At 40.6% G+C, this 13,179-nt stretch overlaps 1 protein-coding gene across 1 annotated transcript in view; it reads left to right on the forward strand.

Annotated features, from left to right (window-relative positions):
- scfd1 (sec1 family domain containing 1) overlaps positions 1–13,179 on the forward strand; it is a 47,158-nt gene that overhangs the window by 24,985 nt on the left and 8,994 nt on the right. Inside the window, 4 exon segments of the mRNA NM_001142036.1 lie at positions 9,062–9,132; positions 11,749–11,828; positions 12,311–12,373; positions 12,800–12,875. Of these exon segments, the coding sequence (NP_001135508.1) occupies positions 9,062–9,132; positions 11,749–11,828; positions 12,311–12,373; positions 12,800–12,875 (290 nt within the window).

The following is a 13,179-nucleotide window of genomic DNA, read 5'->3' on the forward strand; positions in this document are numbered from 1 at the left end:
CACATAACTGAAACAGTTTAAAACCTAACACAAGCCAAACAGATTGGTTCACATGCTTACCACTACAAGAGTTAAAAAGCTCTTGGTGGCTCACTAACCGGTCTGCAAAGGATAAAAAGGGGAATATTGTCATGGAGAAATTACTTTATTTGTTATTCATATGTCCCCTATAACACAACCAAGGCATCCAAATCAAATTGAGTCTGCGTCACTTTCATGGGCTCAGGAGTACTTCCAGAAACAATTGTTTGCAAACAGTTCATTGCTGCATCCACAATTGCAAGTTACAACTCTACCATGCAATATATAAACATGATCCAGAAACACCACTGCCTACCTGTGGACTGAAGTGAAGTGTAAAACTGTCCTGTTGTCTGACAAATCAAAATGTAAAATTTGTTTTGGAAATCATGGACACCGCATCCTCCTGCACAGTTATCAGGGCACAGTTAAGAGGCCAACATGAAGGTTTATTGTTGAGCATTGCATGGGTAGCTGGGACATCTGGGAAGGCACAATTAATGCTGAATGAAATATATAGGTTTTAGAGAACTGCCATCCCGACAACCTCGATCAGGGAAGGCCTTGCTTATTTCAGCAAGACCATGCCAAACCGCATTCTGCATGTATGAGTCTGTAGTAAGAGAGTCAAGTACTAAACTGACCTGCCTGCTGTCCTGACCTGTCACCCACTGAAAACGTTTGGACGGGTTATAAAACAAATTATATCAGGTATCAGTTTCGAAACTATAGCAATTGGTCTCCTCGGTTCCCAAATGGTTACAGTGTGTTGATAAAAGTAGAGGTGATACTATACAATGGAAAACCATGCCCCTGTCCCAACTTTTTTGAATTGCGTTGCTGACATTAAATTTAAAATGAAAATATGTCTTTCAAAAAACATTAAACTTTCTCAGTTTCAACATTTCATTTGCTGTCTTTGTACTATTTGCAAATAATATAGGGTTTAAAATGTTTGCAAATCATCCCATTCTCTTTTATTTACATTTTACACAGTGTCCTAACTTTTTTGGAAATAGGGTTTTATAAGCTATATCTACTGATACCTATACTAAACTAACTATAGTTCTTGAGATTCTTCTGGTCAATGTAGGCCTGGATGTAATGCTTGTTCCAGATGTCATCCAAGTCATGTTAAAGGCATAGAATCGGTTTCTCAAATTTAGAGGGGCGGCTTCTTGTTCTTTTTTATGTGCCTGCTATTTGTAATTTCCTCTAATGTACTTGACAGTCTTTCCTCATAGTTTAATTCTCCCATTACTTTTACTAGTCTAGGTGCACATCTTTGCACCCTATCTCCCGCTTATTAATGTTCTTCCTAAGGTCTGGATCCCAAAACTGCACTGCATACTCAAGGTGAGGCCTTACCAGAGGTCTATAAAGAGGCAAAACTGTGTTTTCATCCCTCTAGTTAATGTCCTTATTTATGCAAGACAGCAGTTTATTTGCTTAAGAAGCCCCTGCTTGACACTGCCTGAAGTTACACAGCTTGCTATTCACAAAAATTCACAAATTCCTTCTCAATTAAGGAGTCTCTTAATTCACTACCATTTAGGGGCTGATTTACTAACCCACGAATCCGACCCGAATTGGAAAAGTTCCGACTTGAAAACGAACATTTTGCGACTTTTTCGTATGTTTTGCGATTTTTTCGGATTCTGTACGAATTTTTCGTTACCAATACGATTTTTGCGTAAAAACGCGAGTTTTTCGTATCCATTACGAAAGTTGCGTAAAAAGTTGCGCATTTTGCGTAGCGTTAAAACTTACGCGAAAAGTTGCGCATTTTTCGCGTAAGTTTTAACGCTACGCAAAATGCGCAACTTTTTACGCAACTTTCGTAATGGATAGGAAAACTCGCGTTTTTACGCAAAAATCGTATTGGATCCGAAAAATTCGTAAAGAATCCGAAAAAATCGCAAAACATACGAAAAAATCGCAAAGTACCGATCATTACGAAAAAAACGCAATCGGACTCCATTCGACCCGTTCGTGGGTAAGTAAATCAGCCCCTTAGTGTATAACTAGCGTTATTTCCACCAAATCTTGCATTTATCAACACTTAACCTCATCTGCCAGTTTGCTGCCCAGTTCTCCAGTTTTGTCAAATTGGAACTTATAGTTCTGCACAATTTTGTATCATCTACAAAAATAGAAACAGTACTTACAATGCCAACTTCAAGGTCAAGCAATATTGGCCTGGAACAATTTTGTTCTTGGATAGAGAACTGGCTGAAGAATAGATTACGAAGAGTGGTTGTAAATAGAACATTTACTTATTGTACCAGTGTTGTTAATAAACAGATTAAAAATCAAAGGGCCAAGCACAGACCTTTGAGTTACTCCACTAACAACACTGGTCCAAATACAAAATGTTCCATTTACAACCACTTTGTAACCTATCCTTCAGCCAAAACTTTATCTAAGTACAAACATTATGTTCCACGCCAGTATTCCTTAATTTATTCAGTAACCTGTGTGGTACTGTATCATGCATTAGCAAAATCTAAGTAGATCACATCCACTCCAACGCCAACATCTAGGCTCTTGCTCACCTCCTCATAAAAGGCAATGTGTTTCGTCTGGCAAAATCTATTCCCATGCTGGCACAACACATAGTTTTAATTTTGATTTGAAAGTTATCTCTTGGCGCCATGGCAGACCTCAAGGAATCCTGGAAAATTAAGTAAAGCGATCACAGAGTTGACCTTTTTAGTTTCATAGCATCCAGTCCTTCACAAGCTTTAGTCTCTCTTAAATAGTCCATAGATAAGCCCAATCATAAGATTTTCTTCACCCTAATGTTGATCCCAATAGAGCCTGTGCCAGTGTTTCCATTTCTGCCCTTTAATGTTTTTTATCAGCTATATGATTAAGTATATAATTCATTGTGGGTGTTAACTCAGATTTGTGCAAGACTAATTCTTCACAAGGGATGGCTGGGAGAGACAGCAATAAGATGGCGGGACTGGACTTATTTAGAAAGTTCCCCAGGCTATTGCTGCTGTTTCTGAAAAGTAGCGCCAGCCCTTGGATGTTGACTAAGGGGGTTTGCCTAACATTTGGCACCCATCCCCAGTCAGTTTCCTTGTCGAAACACACTTCATAAAAAAACTTTTTTTCCAGTGATCATTCAGAACTCCAGGCAGCATACTGTTTTTATGTTTTATCCATAATGCCTCTTCTTTAGTAGCAACAACAATTTTTTTCTACTACCCTCTATAATTAAGGATTCCCTTAATTGTAGCTGCCTTCAGTTAGGGCATTTCCAGTAGGAAGATAGTATTTCTTTACATATCTGCTTTTGTGTTCCTGTAGCAATTTTTACAGTACACAGAACATGACAAATTCTGCATTTTGTTGCCATACATATTTTCATTTTTTTAAAATGTACAGATACTTTTGTTAGTTTAGACATTTTACCCTAATCAACAATTTTTAAATATCAATATATATTAATAATGTTTGCATTCTGCCTCTAGTTGGAGCATTATCATTGCTAAAACTAAGCTGCTAAAATCCTTGTGAAATATCAGTGCCGGCAAGGCTTCAGATTTTTATTATCATATTTAATTTATATTGTGCCAACATATTGGGGTACAACTGAAACCAGTCCCCTCGGGGTTCATCTCCCTCCGCTCTCTGTTAAATATAATGCATTGGAGCAGATTGCCTCTATAGAAGTGGTAGGAAAATGCAGAATTTTACATACATCTAGTGGCTATGTTCACAGACAGTCTGGCCTATGGAAAGCCCACTCCTTCAGCAATAAAGATACCCCATTCTAAACAGAGAATAAAAGATTTTGCCTTATGTTTAGGGTTAATGGGGCTGATTTTAGGTATTTTGGTCCTGCCTCCAAAGCTGTCTCCAGTCATGGGCACCAACATGCTCAAAACCTCCCCTTCTGTCATTGCCATAATAACTCCCAAAAATGAGTATACATTTTTATTTTTCACAGATATACCTGATTCCACAGATTATTAAAGAAAAAAAGGTAGTCTCTCTGTGTTAGCAGGGACCAGTTCCCCACCCCTCTTAATGGATTCTGCCCTGTTTCTTCAATAATCACGTTACTCTTCACTGTCTCTCTTCATTCTCTGTTTATGCAGGAGTTGGAGTCAGATTTTTTTAAGTTAGGTCTAATAGAGTCTTTCAAAAAAAAAATAAATAAAAAGCAGCTCTAAAATTTTTTCTCCGCATACAGGATTTGTGCAGTAGTTATTTTGTTACATTTTGTTTGTGTTGAGTCAGAAATTTTAATTAGCTCTAATACATCTGTTAGGAAAGGGAGCTCCCCCCCCAAAAAAAAAATATGAATGAGACCTACCTGTCAATCAAAATCTGACCTGACTTCTACTTGAAGGCAGAATGAAAAGAAACAAGTTGCTGAGAGGGATATAGTGAATACTAATATTTCCTATACGAGACAGAATTTTTTATTGATTGTATTTAGAAAATGATGCCCATGCCCAGGATACACAGTTATAGGCAGTGAGGAGGGAGGGAAGTGCAGTGGCAGGAAGTGCCCATGCCCAGGATACACAGTTATAGGCAGTGAGGAGGGAGGGTAGTGCAGTGGCAGGAAGTGCCCATGCCCAGGATACACAGTTATAGGCAGTGAGGAGGGAGGGTAGTGCAGTGGCAGGAAGTGCCCATGCCCAGGATACACAGTTATAGGCAGTGAGGAGGGAGGGTAGTGCAGTGGCAGGAAGTGCCCATGCCCAGGATACACAGTTATAGGCAGTGAGGAGGGAGGGAAGTGCAGTGGCAGGAAGTGCCCATGCCCAGGATACACAGTTATAGGCAGTGAGGAGGGAGGGTAGTGCAGTGGCAGGAAGTGCCCATGCCCAGGATACACAGTTATAGGCAGTGAGGAGGGAGGGTAGTGCAGTGGCAGGAAGTGCCCATGCCCAGGATACACAGTTATAGGCAGTGAGGAGGGAGGGTAGTGCAGTGACAGGAAGTGCCCATGCCCAGGATACACAGTTATAGGCAGTAAGGAGGGAGGGTAGTGCAGTGGCAGGAAGTGCCCATGCCCAGGATACACAGTTATAGGCAGTGAGGAGGGTGGGTAGTGCAGTGACAGGAAGTGCCCATGCCCAGATACACAGTTATAGGCAGTGGGGAGGGAAGGTAGTGCAGTGACAGGAAGTGCCCATGCCCAGATACACAGTTATAGGCAGTGGGGAGGGAGGGTAGTGCAGTGACAGGAAGTGCCCATGCCCAGATACACAGTTATAGGCAGTGAGGAGGGAGGGTAGTACAGTGACAGGAAGTGCCCATGCCCAGATACACAGTTATAAGCAGTGAGGAGGGAGGGTAGTGCAGTGACAGGAAGTGCAGATTAGAAAGTAATTACCTGCCCCGCTACTATTCCTAAAGCATAGAGGTGGGGCAGGTACCATATTACGTCTGAGATTTTTAAATACCTTAAAACGGGTAAGGAGGGTTTAATAAACTTCGGTTTCATGTTTAATTTGGAAAGGACTTTTATTATACAGCTTTTTTATATCAGGGTGACAGGTTCCCTTTAATGGCTAATTAAAATTACCAGGTGCTTCGAGTAGTAAGGTATACAAAGAAATGACACAGGGGTACCTTTATGCAATATCATCTATTACATATCTCAGCAGTAAATTAGGTATTATAGTGTTCAATCTGGAAAATGCCTAATAACACTGCATGAAGCTTCTAGTTTACTTGGGATTTTACGGCTTGTAGCCCTTGGGCCTTCTCTTGCTCTCCTAATAACTTAGTGCGGTTTCTTGGCATTGAATCAGAGCAGCGAGTTACTGTTTATGAAGTGAGAAAGAGCATTTCTTTAGTGGTAAATCAGAGCCAGCCATCAGTATACAGAGACCAACTCATGTGGTAAGAGGTTTTCCCTTGGTTAGAGCTATATCACACGTACGGGCCAAGAGAGTATCCCGCTGTGAGTGTGGTGAGACTAACACAGTGCATGCCTTTAATCCATGTATTCCCCTGCCTCTCCGACATCATCAGCACCATGAATAGTACAATTCTATTCTCCCATTCTTTTGTAATAGGCACGAGTATTGAAACTGTTTTATTTCAAATCTTTTCATTACAAAATCTGAACAAGCAGCTACTTTATCTCTAAGCAAGAAATGGGAGAATGTTCTTTCTATTTAAGCCTCCATGACTTTCATTATGGTCTATATTTTTATCTTGCAAACCACATGAACCTCCCCCCTTTTATTTAACAACGTCATAGAGCTGTCTACATCTCAAAAAGTAAAGGCCGTTTAATGGATTAACATATAAGTGAAACAAGATGTTCTGATAGTTCGGCTTTCAAGTCTGCTGGTGTAGAAGTCTCTATAGCTTCATATGTGTAAGTTAAACAAAATATCTGGCATCCCTTATATGTTGGTCCATTAAAATAATCGCAATCTTCAGCATTCTGGACCTTTTGTGTTTTTCTCCTCGGTAACTGGAACTGCTGTCTCAACAAATCTTTTGTAGATCATCAACCTCCAGAGATTTCTGGCTTCTACCAACTTAAACATTATTTCATCTCTAGAGGTTAATCTATCAAACATAATAGACACATTGCAGATATGTTAGAATATGTCCAAAAAGGATTTCCATCTGTATTTGCCAATCATCCTTCTTATATGTAAAGGAGCCAAATGAAGCTGTCACGGTTCCTTAAGATGGTTCTGATGTGGAAGTAACAGTATTAATCTAACAGTGCCCTGTAACTTACTGTATATATGTCACTTTACTTGAAGATTTTGCTTTATTGTGATTATGAAGGCGCCAGGCTTCTGCGGGTCATAAAACATGGCTTCTTGAAACAGTAGGAACGAGTTTGAGTTTAGTGATTCAGTTTTTGCTCAAAGGGGTCAGAATTTAAATTATGCTTGGTGGAGTACAAGTAGGGAGGTCATGACATATCCGTGGTTAAAGGGACCCACTGTTAACATGTAGCATGGTCTGGTACATTCACTGCCAGGTAGAAAGCTCTGGTGTACACTGTCGGTATCATCTATATGTTCTACAGGGAGAAAAATAGGTAGGGGCATATATATATATATACTATATGAGTAGAGCGGTCCAGAACCCCAAAAAATGGAAGAAGACATTATATAGTGAGAAGTAGTGACCATTTGCACTTCAAGCACATTATATAGTGTTTTAGTTGGTAATGGTAACCTCTCATGCTTCACAAAGGGGGTCCACCCTGAAACCTTGTCCTTCCACAATAACAATTCCAAGGGCTTGCCCTGCTACTTGTACTTGCTTCATTTGCCAGAGTTCTATTGCTTTGTATATGTATTGGGAGGGTGCCGATCCCTCCAGCACTGTGCACAGAGCACACTAACCTTGAAGCGTGAGGGTGTGCGAGTGTGGTCTATTTCCTTTCGTATACCTGCTTCAAACCATGCCACATAAATAATTTATGTGATGTTATATGTTATTGGAGGTACTAAAACTACAGTGGGCAGCTCATGTTTAGATGGTGCCAATGTTCCTGTACCCCACCCCCCTGCACCCTAAATTACCAGTTCCCCATGCTTTTCTGCCAGCCAGAGACAGGCCAAATGCCCCTCCAAGTCAAGCCCCAGCTATCACTTAGTAGCCTGCCCCCCAGTCACCACCCCCTTTCCCATTTGTCACTTTAAGCCCCACATGCCTCTACTGCCTACACCTGCTTCAGACCATGCCAGATACAGTGTTTATGTAATATTAGACATTATTGGAGTACTAACACTGCAGTGGGCAGCTCATTTTTAGATGCAAACTTGCTGCACCCAACTGAACTTTAGTTCAGGTTTTCTGTATGAGACAAACTACACACTATAGCTGTCCAGAAACTTAGTAGCATCCATAGGACAAGTAGGAGAGTAGCTTTTACCCTGCCAAAGATCCATAAAGCTGGGGAGTTTTATATGTAGAAAATGGCTTTTGCTACTGTGCCAGTGGTGTTGCATCCTGAAGCCTTATGTATTCAATTCATCTGGGCACTGTGGGGGAGTGATTGGGGAGCAGGGGAGTTCTGATTGCATTGCTTATACTACATGCTGGGAGTCTCAGACCCCTATCGGGCAGGGGGTACAGCCTTTTGTACAAGAGGTCAGCCTTGATGAAGAACATACTCCATGTTTGAAAAATATAAAATAGCTAATACAAACCACTTATAAATACATGTCGTATTACGTCAGCTACTAAGTAAGGATTTTTATAGCTAGATAAAATCCTCTTGTATTAATATGGGTATCATAAAGGGGAACTTCACCCAAACACAACTTAAGCTACAGATACAAAATATGCAGCCTTTTCATGATTTGTAAAGTAATAATATGGTTTGGAACAGTTACCTAAGCCCCGCCCCCCCTGCCGATATGGCTAACTACTTTGACACTCAAAAAAAAAAAAATGAGTAGTCAACGGTCCTTAGACTGCCTTCAGCCTGCATCCTCCAAATCCCACAATTCTATGCACATGTGATGTCAATAAGGAAAGGAACATCACAGTGCAATGCATTGTGGGTCATGTGGTTTCTGCATGCTGTCTGTAAGCTGTGGAGAAGTTGTTACAATTTGTAACGTCGGTGTTTTAGTCCCTCCTCCTCTGCCAGGATTTCAAATGATGCAGAAAGAGAAGAGCTGTTTTGCAACTGAATAAAAAAATATAAAAATAGTATTTAATCATACTTTTTGAATGTACAGATTACAGTGGTAGGTATATTTGGGGTTTCTGTGTTGTATGTGGCTCTTTCTGCTTAGAGATGATGCTGGACAACCCATTTGAAATCCCTGTGTTGGGTTTTTCTGTTCAGGACATGTAACTTTTTAGTAATCCTCACAGCATGAACCTATTAAATGAGTCTGTCCCCTTCCAAAGGTAACATTTATGCAGGCTAAAGCATGGGGTGAGTGAAACCTGCAGTGTTTGCTAATGCACCTTCTGATGCTTCAAGGCAGCGAGATGTATCATTCTGCCCATTTGTGGCTACGTTAAAAAATGTTGCTTTTTTGGATTTTTGACTTGTTTGTGTATTTGTTTGCAGCTGGAACACCAGAAGACAAGATGCGGTTGTTCCTGATCTATTACATCACGTCTGCCCAGGCCCCTTCCGAGGTACGGTGCAATACTCTTTCACAGAACTTTCCTTTAGCCGTGAAATATTTGGAAATGGTGCACCTGAAACACTCTCAGTGCGGTCGCTATTTATCAGCGAAGCCCTGACAACTCAGAACACACACTTCCTGGCACCTTTTGGATGATTTGATTTTTTTTTCTTCAGTTGGCAAGGAGGCGCTGGCTTGAGAAACAGCGTATGAGGTTTAACCGTAGGGCAGTCCCATGATAGATAGGATGCGGACATTTTCAGATTTATAAGAGTCAATCTAGACTGTCAGTGGAGTAAAACGTGCAGGCCGAATCTCCTACTGATGCATAGTTTGCAGTGTGTGTAAGTGGAAGAGGTTGAATACTTGGAAACATAATTAAATTCCAGAGTTATTAGCTTATGGCAGTCTCTGAGGAGCTTGCTTTCATCTCACTCTAGGTATAGTTTAACTCTTGCTAAGTGCTGTTGTTCCATAGGAAGCCCCTGTCTGTGTTGTGTAACAAGGCCTCACTGTTTTCACATGTTTGTTATTGAAGCCAAACAGGCAGCCTTTGTGCGCTTGGAGTTGAGAAGGGAATATCCATTTCTTCCCAGCTTTTTTCCTTGGGAGGAAATCCTATGGTCTCTTCTGAGGGCTCTTCTCTTTCTGACGCCGACCTCTGATGTGTCACAAGCAGCTTGGTGGCTTCCTGTTTGGCCTGAGCGTGAATGTGAGACAACAGGAGTGTGTCTGGAATTCAGATTGTGGGCTATAGAGAAAAAAACATTTCAGATGTTGCATATTCCTGGCCATTATCATGTCTGGTACATAGGAACTCTCTCCAGCGGTTCTGTACAAAGGAACCATCAGCGATGTGCTAAGGAAAAAATACTGCTCTTCATTTTCCAGATTGAGTCACAAATGCCCCAGCAGTATAAGTGTGGTTTTTGTGTGTTTGTACCACATTGGCAGTGGTCAAAAACAGCAACCATGTAACAATATTAGCATTAAAGGAAGTGGTTTGTTCTGACTTTGTATTATAAACAAAGACCAAGAGACCATTGTCTGACTTGGAGGAGATGCTAATAGCCCCCGGGTTAAATTATAGGTGATGATGTTTGATATAATTGCTTTTCATTGAGCTCACATTATTGGGGTCGGTCTCCTTTAAGTTAACCTTTAGTATGTAGAACAGGGATCCTCAAACTAAGGACCGCAGGCAAGATCCGGCCCCCCCAAGGTAACTTATCCGGCCATTGCTGCGTCCTCAGTCCTGGCTACTACTTGTCTGCCTCATCGTGGTGACATGACACAAGGATGCAGCAGGGAGGAAGAGGATGGAGTGGGAGGACACAGCAGGGAGTAGGGAGCTGAAGGAAACACTGGTGAGCGGGCCGTAGTTTGAGGATGCAGCAGGGAGAAGGAAGGGGGGGGGTTCGTAGTTTGAGGACTATAGTTTGGCCCCCTAACAGTCTGAGGGACCATGAACTGGCCCCCTGTTTAAAAAGTTTGAGGACCCCTGTTATAGAATGACCAGTTTTTAGCAACTTTTCAATCGGCCTTCCTTTTTCTATTTTGTATAGTTTCTGAATTATTTACCTCCTTCATCTAAATCTTGTCAGCTTTTAAATAGGGGTCACTGACCCCGGCAGGCAAAAAAATATTGCTCTGTGAGGCTACAGTTTTGACGTTTTTCTTACTTATCTTTTTATTTAGGCCCCCTCCTATTCATATTCCTGTCTCATTTTAACCACTGGCTGGTTACTAGGATAATTTAGTCCATAGTAACAACACAGCTGCAGAAATTCCAAACTGTATAGTTGCTGCACAAAAAGCTAAAACTACAAATTAAATAATAAAGACCTACCTATAAACCTAAATATTTGATACGATATATTTTGTCAATGCAGATTTTATTTTTATTGTTCTTCCTTTCCTCTTTCTTTTCTATCTCCCCTTCCCTCTGAGCCCTTCTCCTTCCTTATTTCCTACTTCAGCAATCTACAGAATTGCGACAATCTTTAACTTATTAAAAAATACAAATAAAGAGTTAAAAAATACTTTAATATGTTAATGTATGATATCTTTATCTCTGGTTTCACCAGGGTGGCCATTAGTTCCCCAACATTGCTTTCATAGGGTTTTATTCATGATATTGACAATGGTGGAGATAAATGTTGGTGACATCACTTGACTTCAAAGGATTTTAAAAGAAAATGGATTTATTACAAAATGCCTGCATATTATCCTTCCCTCCCAGAAAATTAGATCTCTCCATAATAGATGAAATAAGTTGCATATGCCCTGTGAGTACATAGTAGAATCTTGCACTGATACTCATATGGGTTATTTCTTGGGATATAAATGATCTTTTGGTTAAGTTTGCATTTAGAACGTATAATTTGCCTTTAAAATACTTTATATTGTTTTCAGTGACATCTAAGCTTTCCCCAGTACCGATTATATTCTGTTGTATTAGCTGCTATTGTCATGAGACACTGCATTTTTAACCTATTCTCAAACCACAAACAAACCTTTAGATGCAGGATATTATTGTGTATTTCAACTTCTTCATAGTAGTAGAAATGGAGAAACATTGGGAGTGATGTTCTAATGGTTTCTGCCCTGTTCTGTTTCATTCTAGGTGGACCTTGAGCAGTATCGCAAAGCTCTGGAAGATGCAGGCTGCAGTTTGGCACCATTAAATTATATAAAGCAGTGGAAGTAAGACCACGAGTATTTTTTCTGCATTTCTGCAATGATTGGTACTTGGCCCTGTTATCCCAACTAGTATAGTAATATTGATTCCATGCTGTATATTGGGATTGATCTGTACTCATGTCAAATAATTGTATCTGTCAGGGCAATTCTCAGACATCTGCTATCATTAAACTAAAATATGGTTGTCAGAGACCAAGGTCACTACACTGATTTTCTGACAAAGTCTTCTACAATTTGGCCATATACCCAGATGGCCACAGCTTATGGATGGTAAATTGATCTAAAAAAGTATTCAAGTTAGCTAATGCCCATTGCCATACTTTCCAATCATGTGTTCAGAACCAAATGCATCATTCTAAATGGGTTGAAACATGAGTAGGGATCATAAACCATCTCTTTAACAGCTGATCCTTGTGCCAACTCACCCCAGGGCCTGCCTTATAGGGTGTACAGTAAGTGATTTCCTTGTCTTGTCATTTATACAGAGCTTTTGCCAAGATGGCTTCTGCACCTGCCAGTTATGGGATTGGAGCTGCAAAATCCAAAGGGTAAGAGGAATGTGACTCCCTGGTCTTTGCTAGAGAACACGGATACTGTGACTGTATGCCAGTTGTGCATCTGTGAACTTGCTTGGAGTCCTGGGAAAACAGAACTTCCACATTGTCATGATAACTCCTCATTACAGTTATGTTACCCATCATGGCTTCCTCATACACACACACATCTTTTGGGCTGTGTACTTTACCTGAGTAACTAAATACTTGAAGCAGCTTCCCCCACAGTACTCACTATTGCCCTTTTGACTGCCATTGAAGCCAGTTGCAGGCAGTTAGGTAATATGAAATTTAAATATCAAAACTGTAATATGAGACCTATCCCCACTTATTTAGAATAATGTCTTTATAAGTACACTGGTTCAATTCTTGGCACCATTGACATGCCTGTGTAACCATCTTGTTTTTGTTATCTTCCAGCTTGCTTTCCCGGGTCATGAATACAGGCTCACAGTTTGTGATGGAAGGAGTGAAAAACCTGGTTCTAAAGCAGCAGGTACAGAACCTCAAGGATAAGCTGCCATTGCTGTAGATACAAACCACCTTGAACAGACATCTACTAGGTTGGAGTGGTGTCAGGCTGCCATCTCGATATTCCATACATATGTGCTATTGTAATTTACTTTAGCTTTGACACATGTGCAGGAGCCACAGATAAGACTAAAATACAAAGCAAAGCCAGATCAGCGTAAATATTATGGGGGCAATTTATAAATCTGCAGATGAGAATGTAAATAGAAAAAATGCTGTATATTGACAAACAGCTGCACTGCCCCTGTAACATCTTTAGCACCCCTAAC

Source organism: Xenopus tropicalis, chromosome 8 (assembly GCF_000004195.4).
Source record: "Xenopus tropicalis strain Nigerian chromosome 8, UCB_Xtro_10.0, whole genome shotgun sequence".
Taxonomy (NCBI): Eukaryota; Metazoa; Chordata; class Amphibia; order Anura; family Pipidae; genus Xenopus; species Xenopus tropicalis.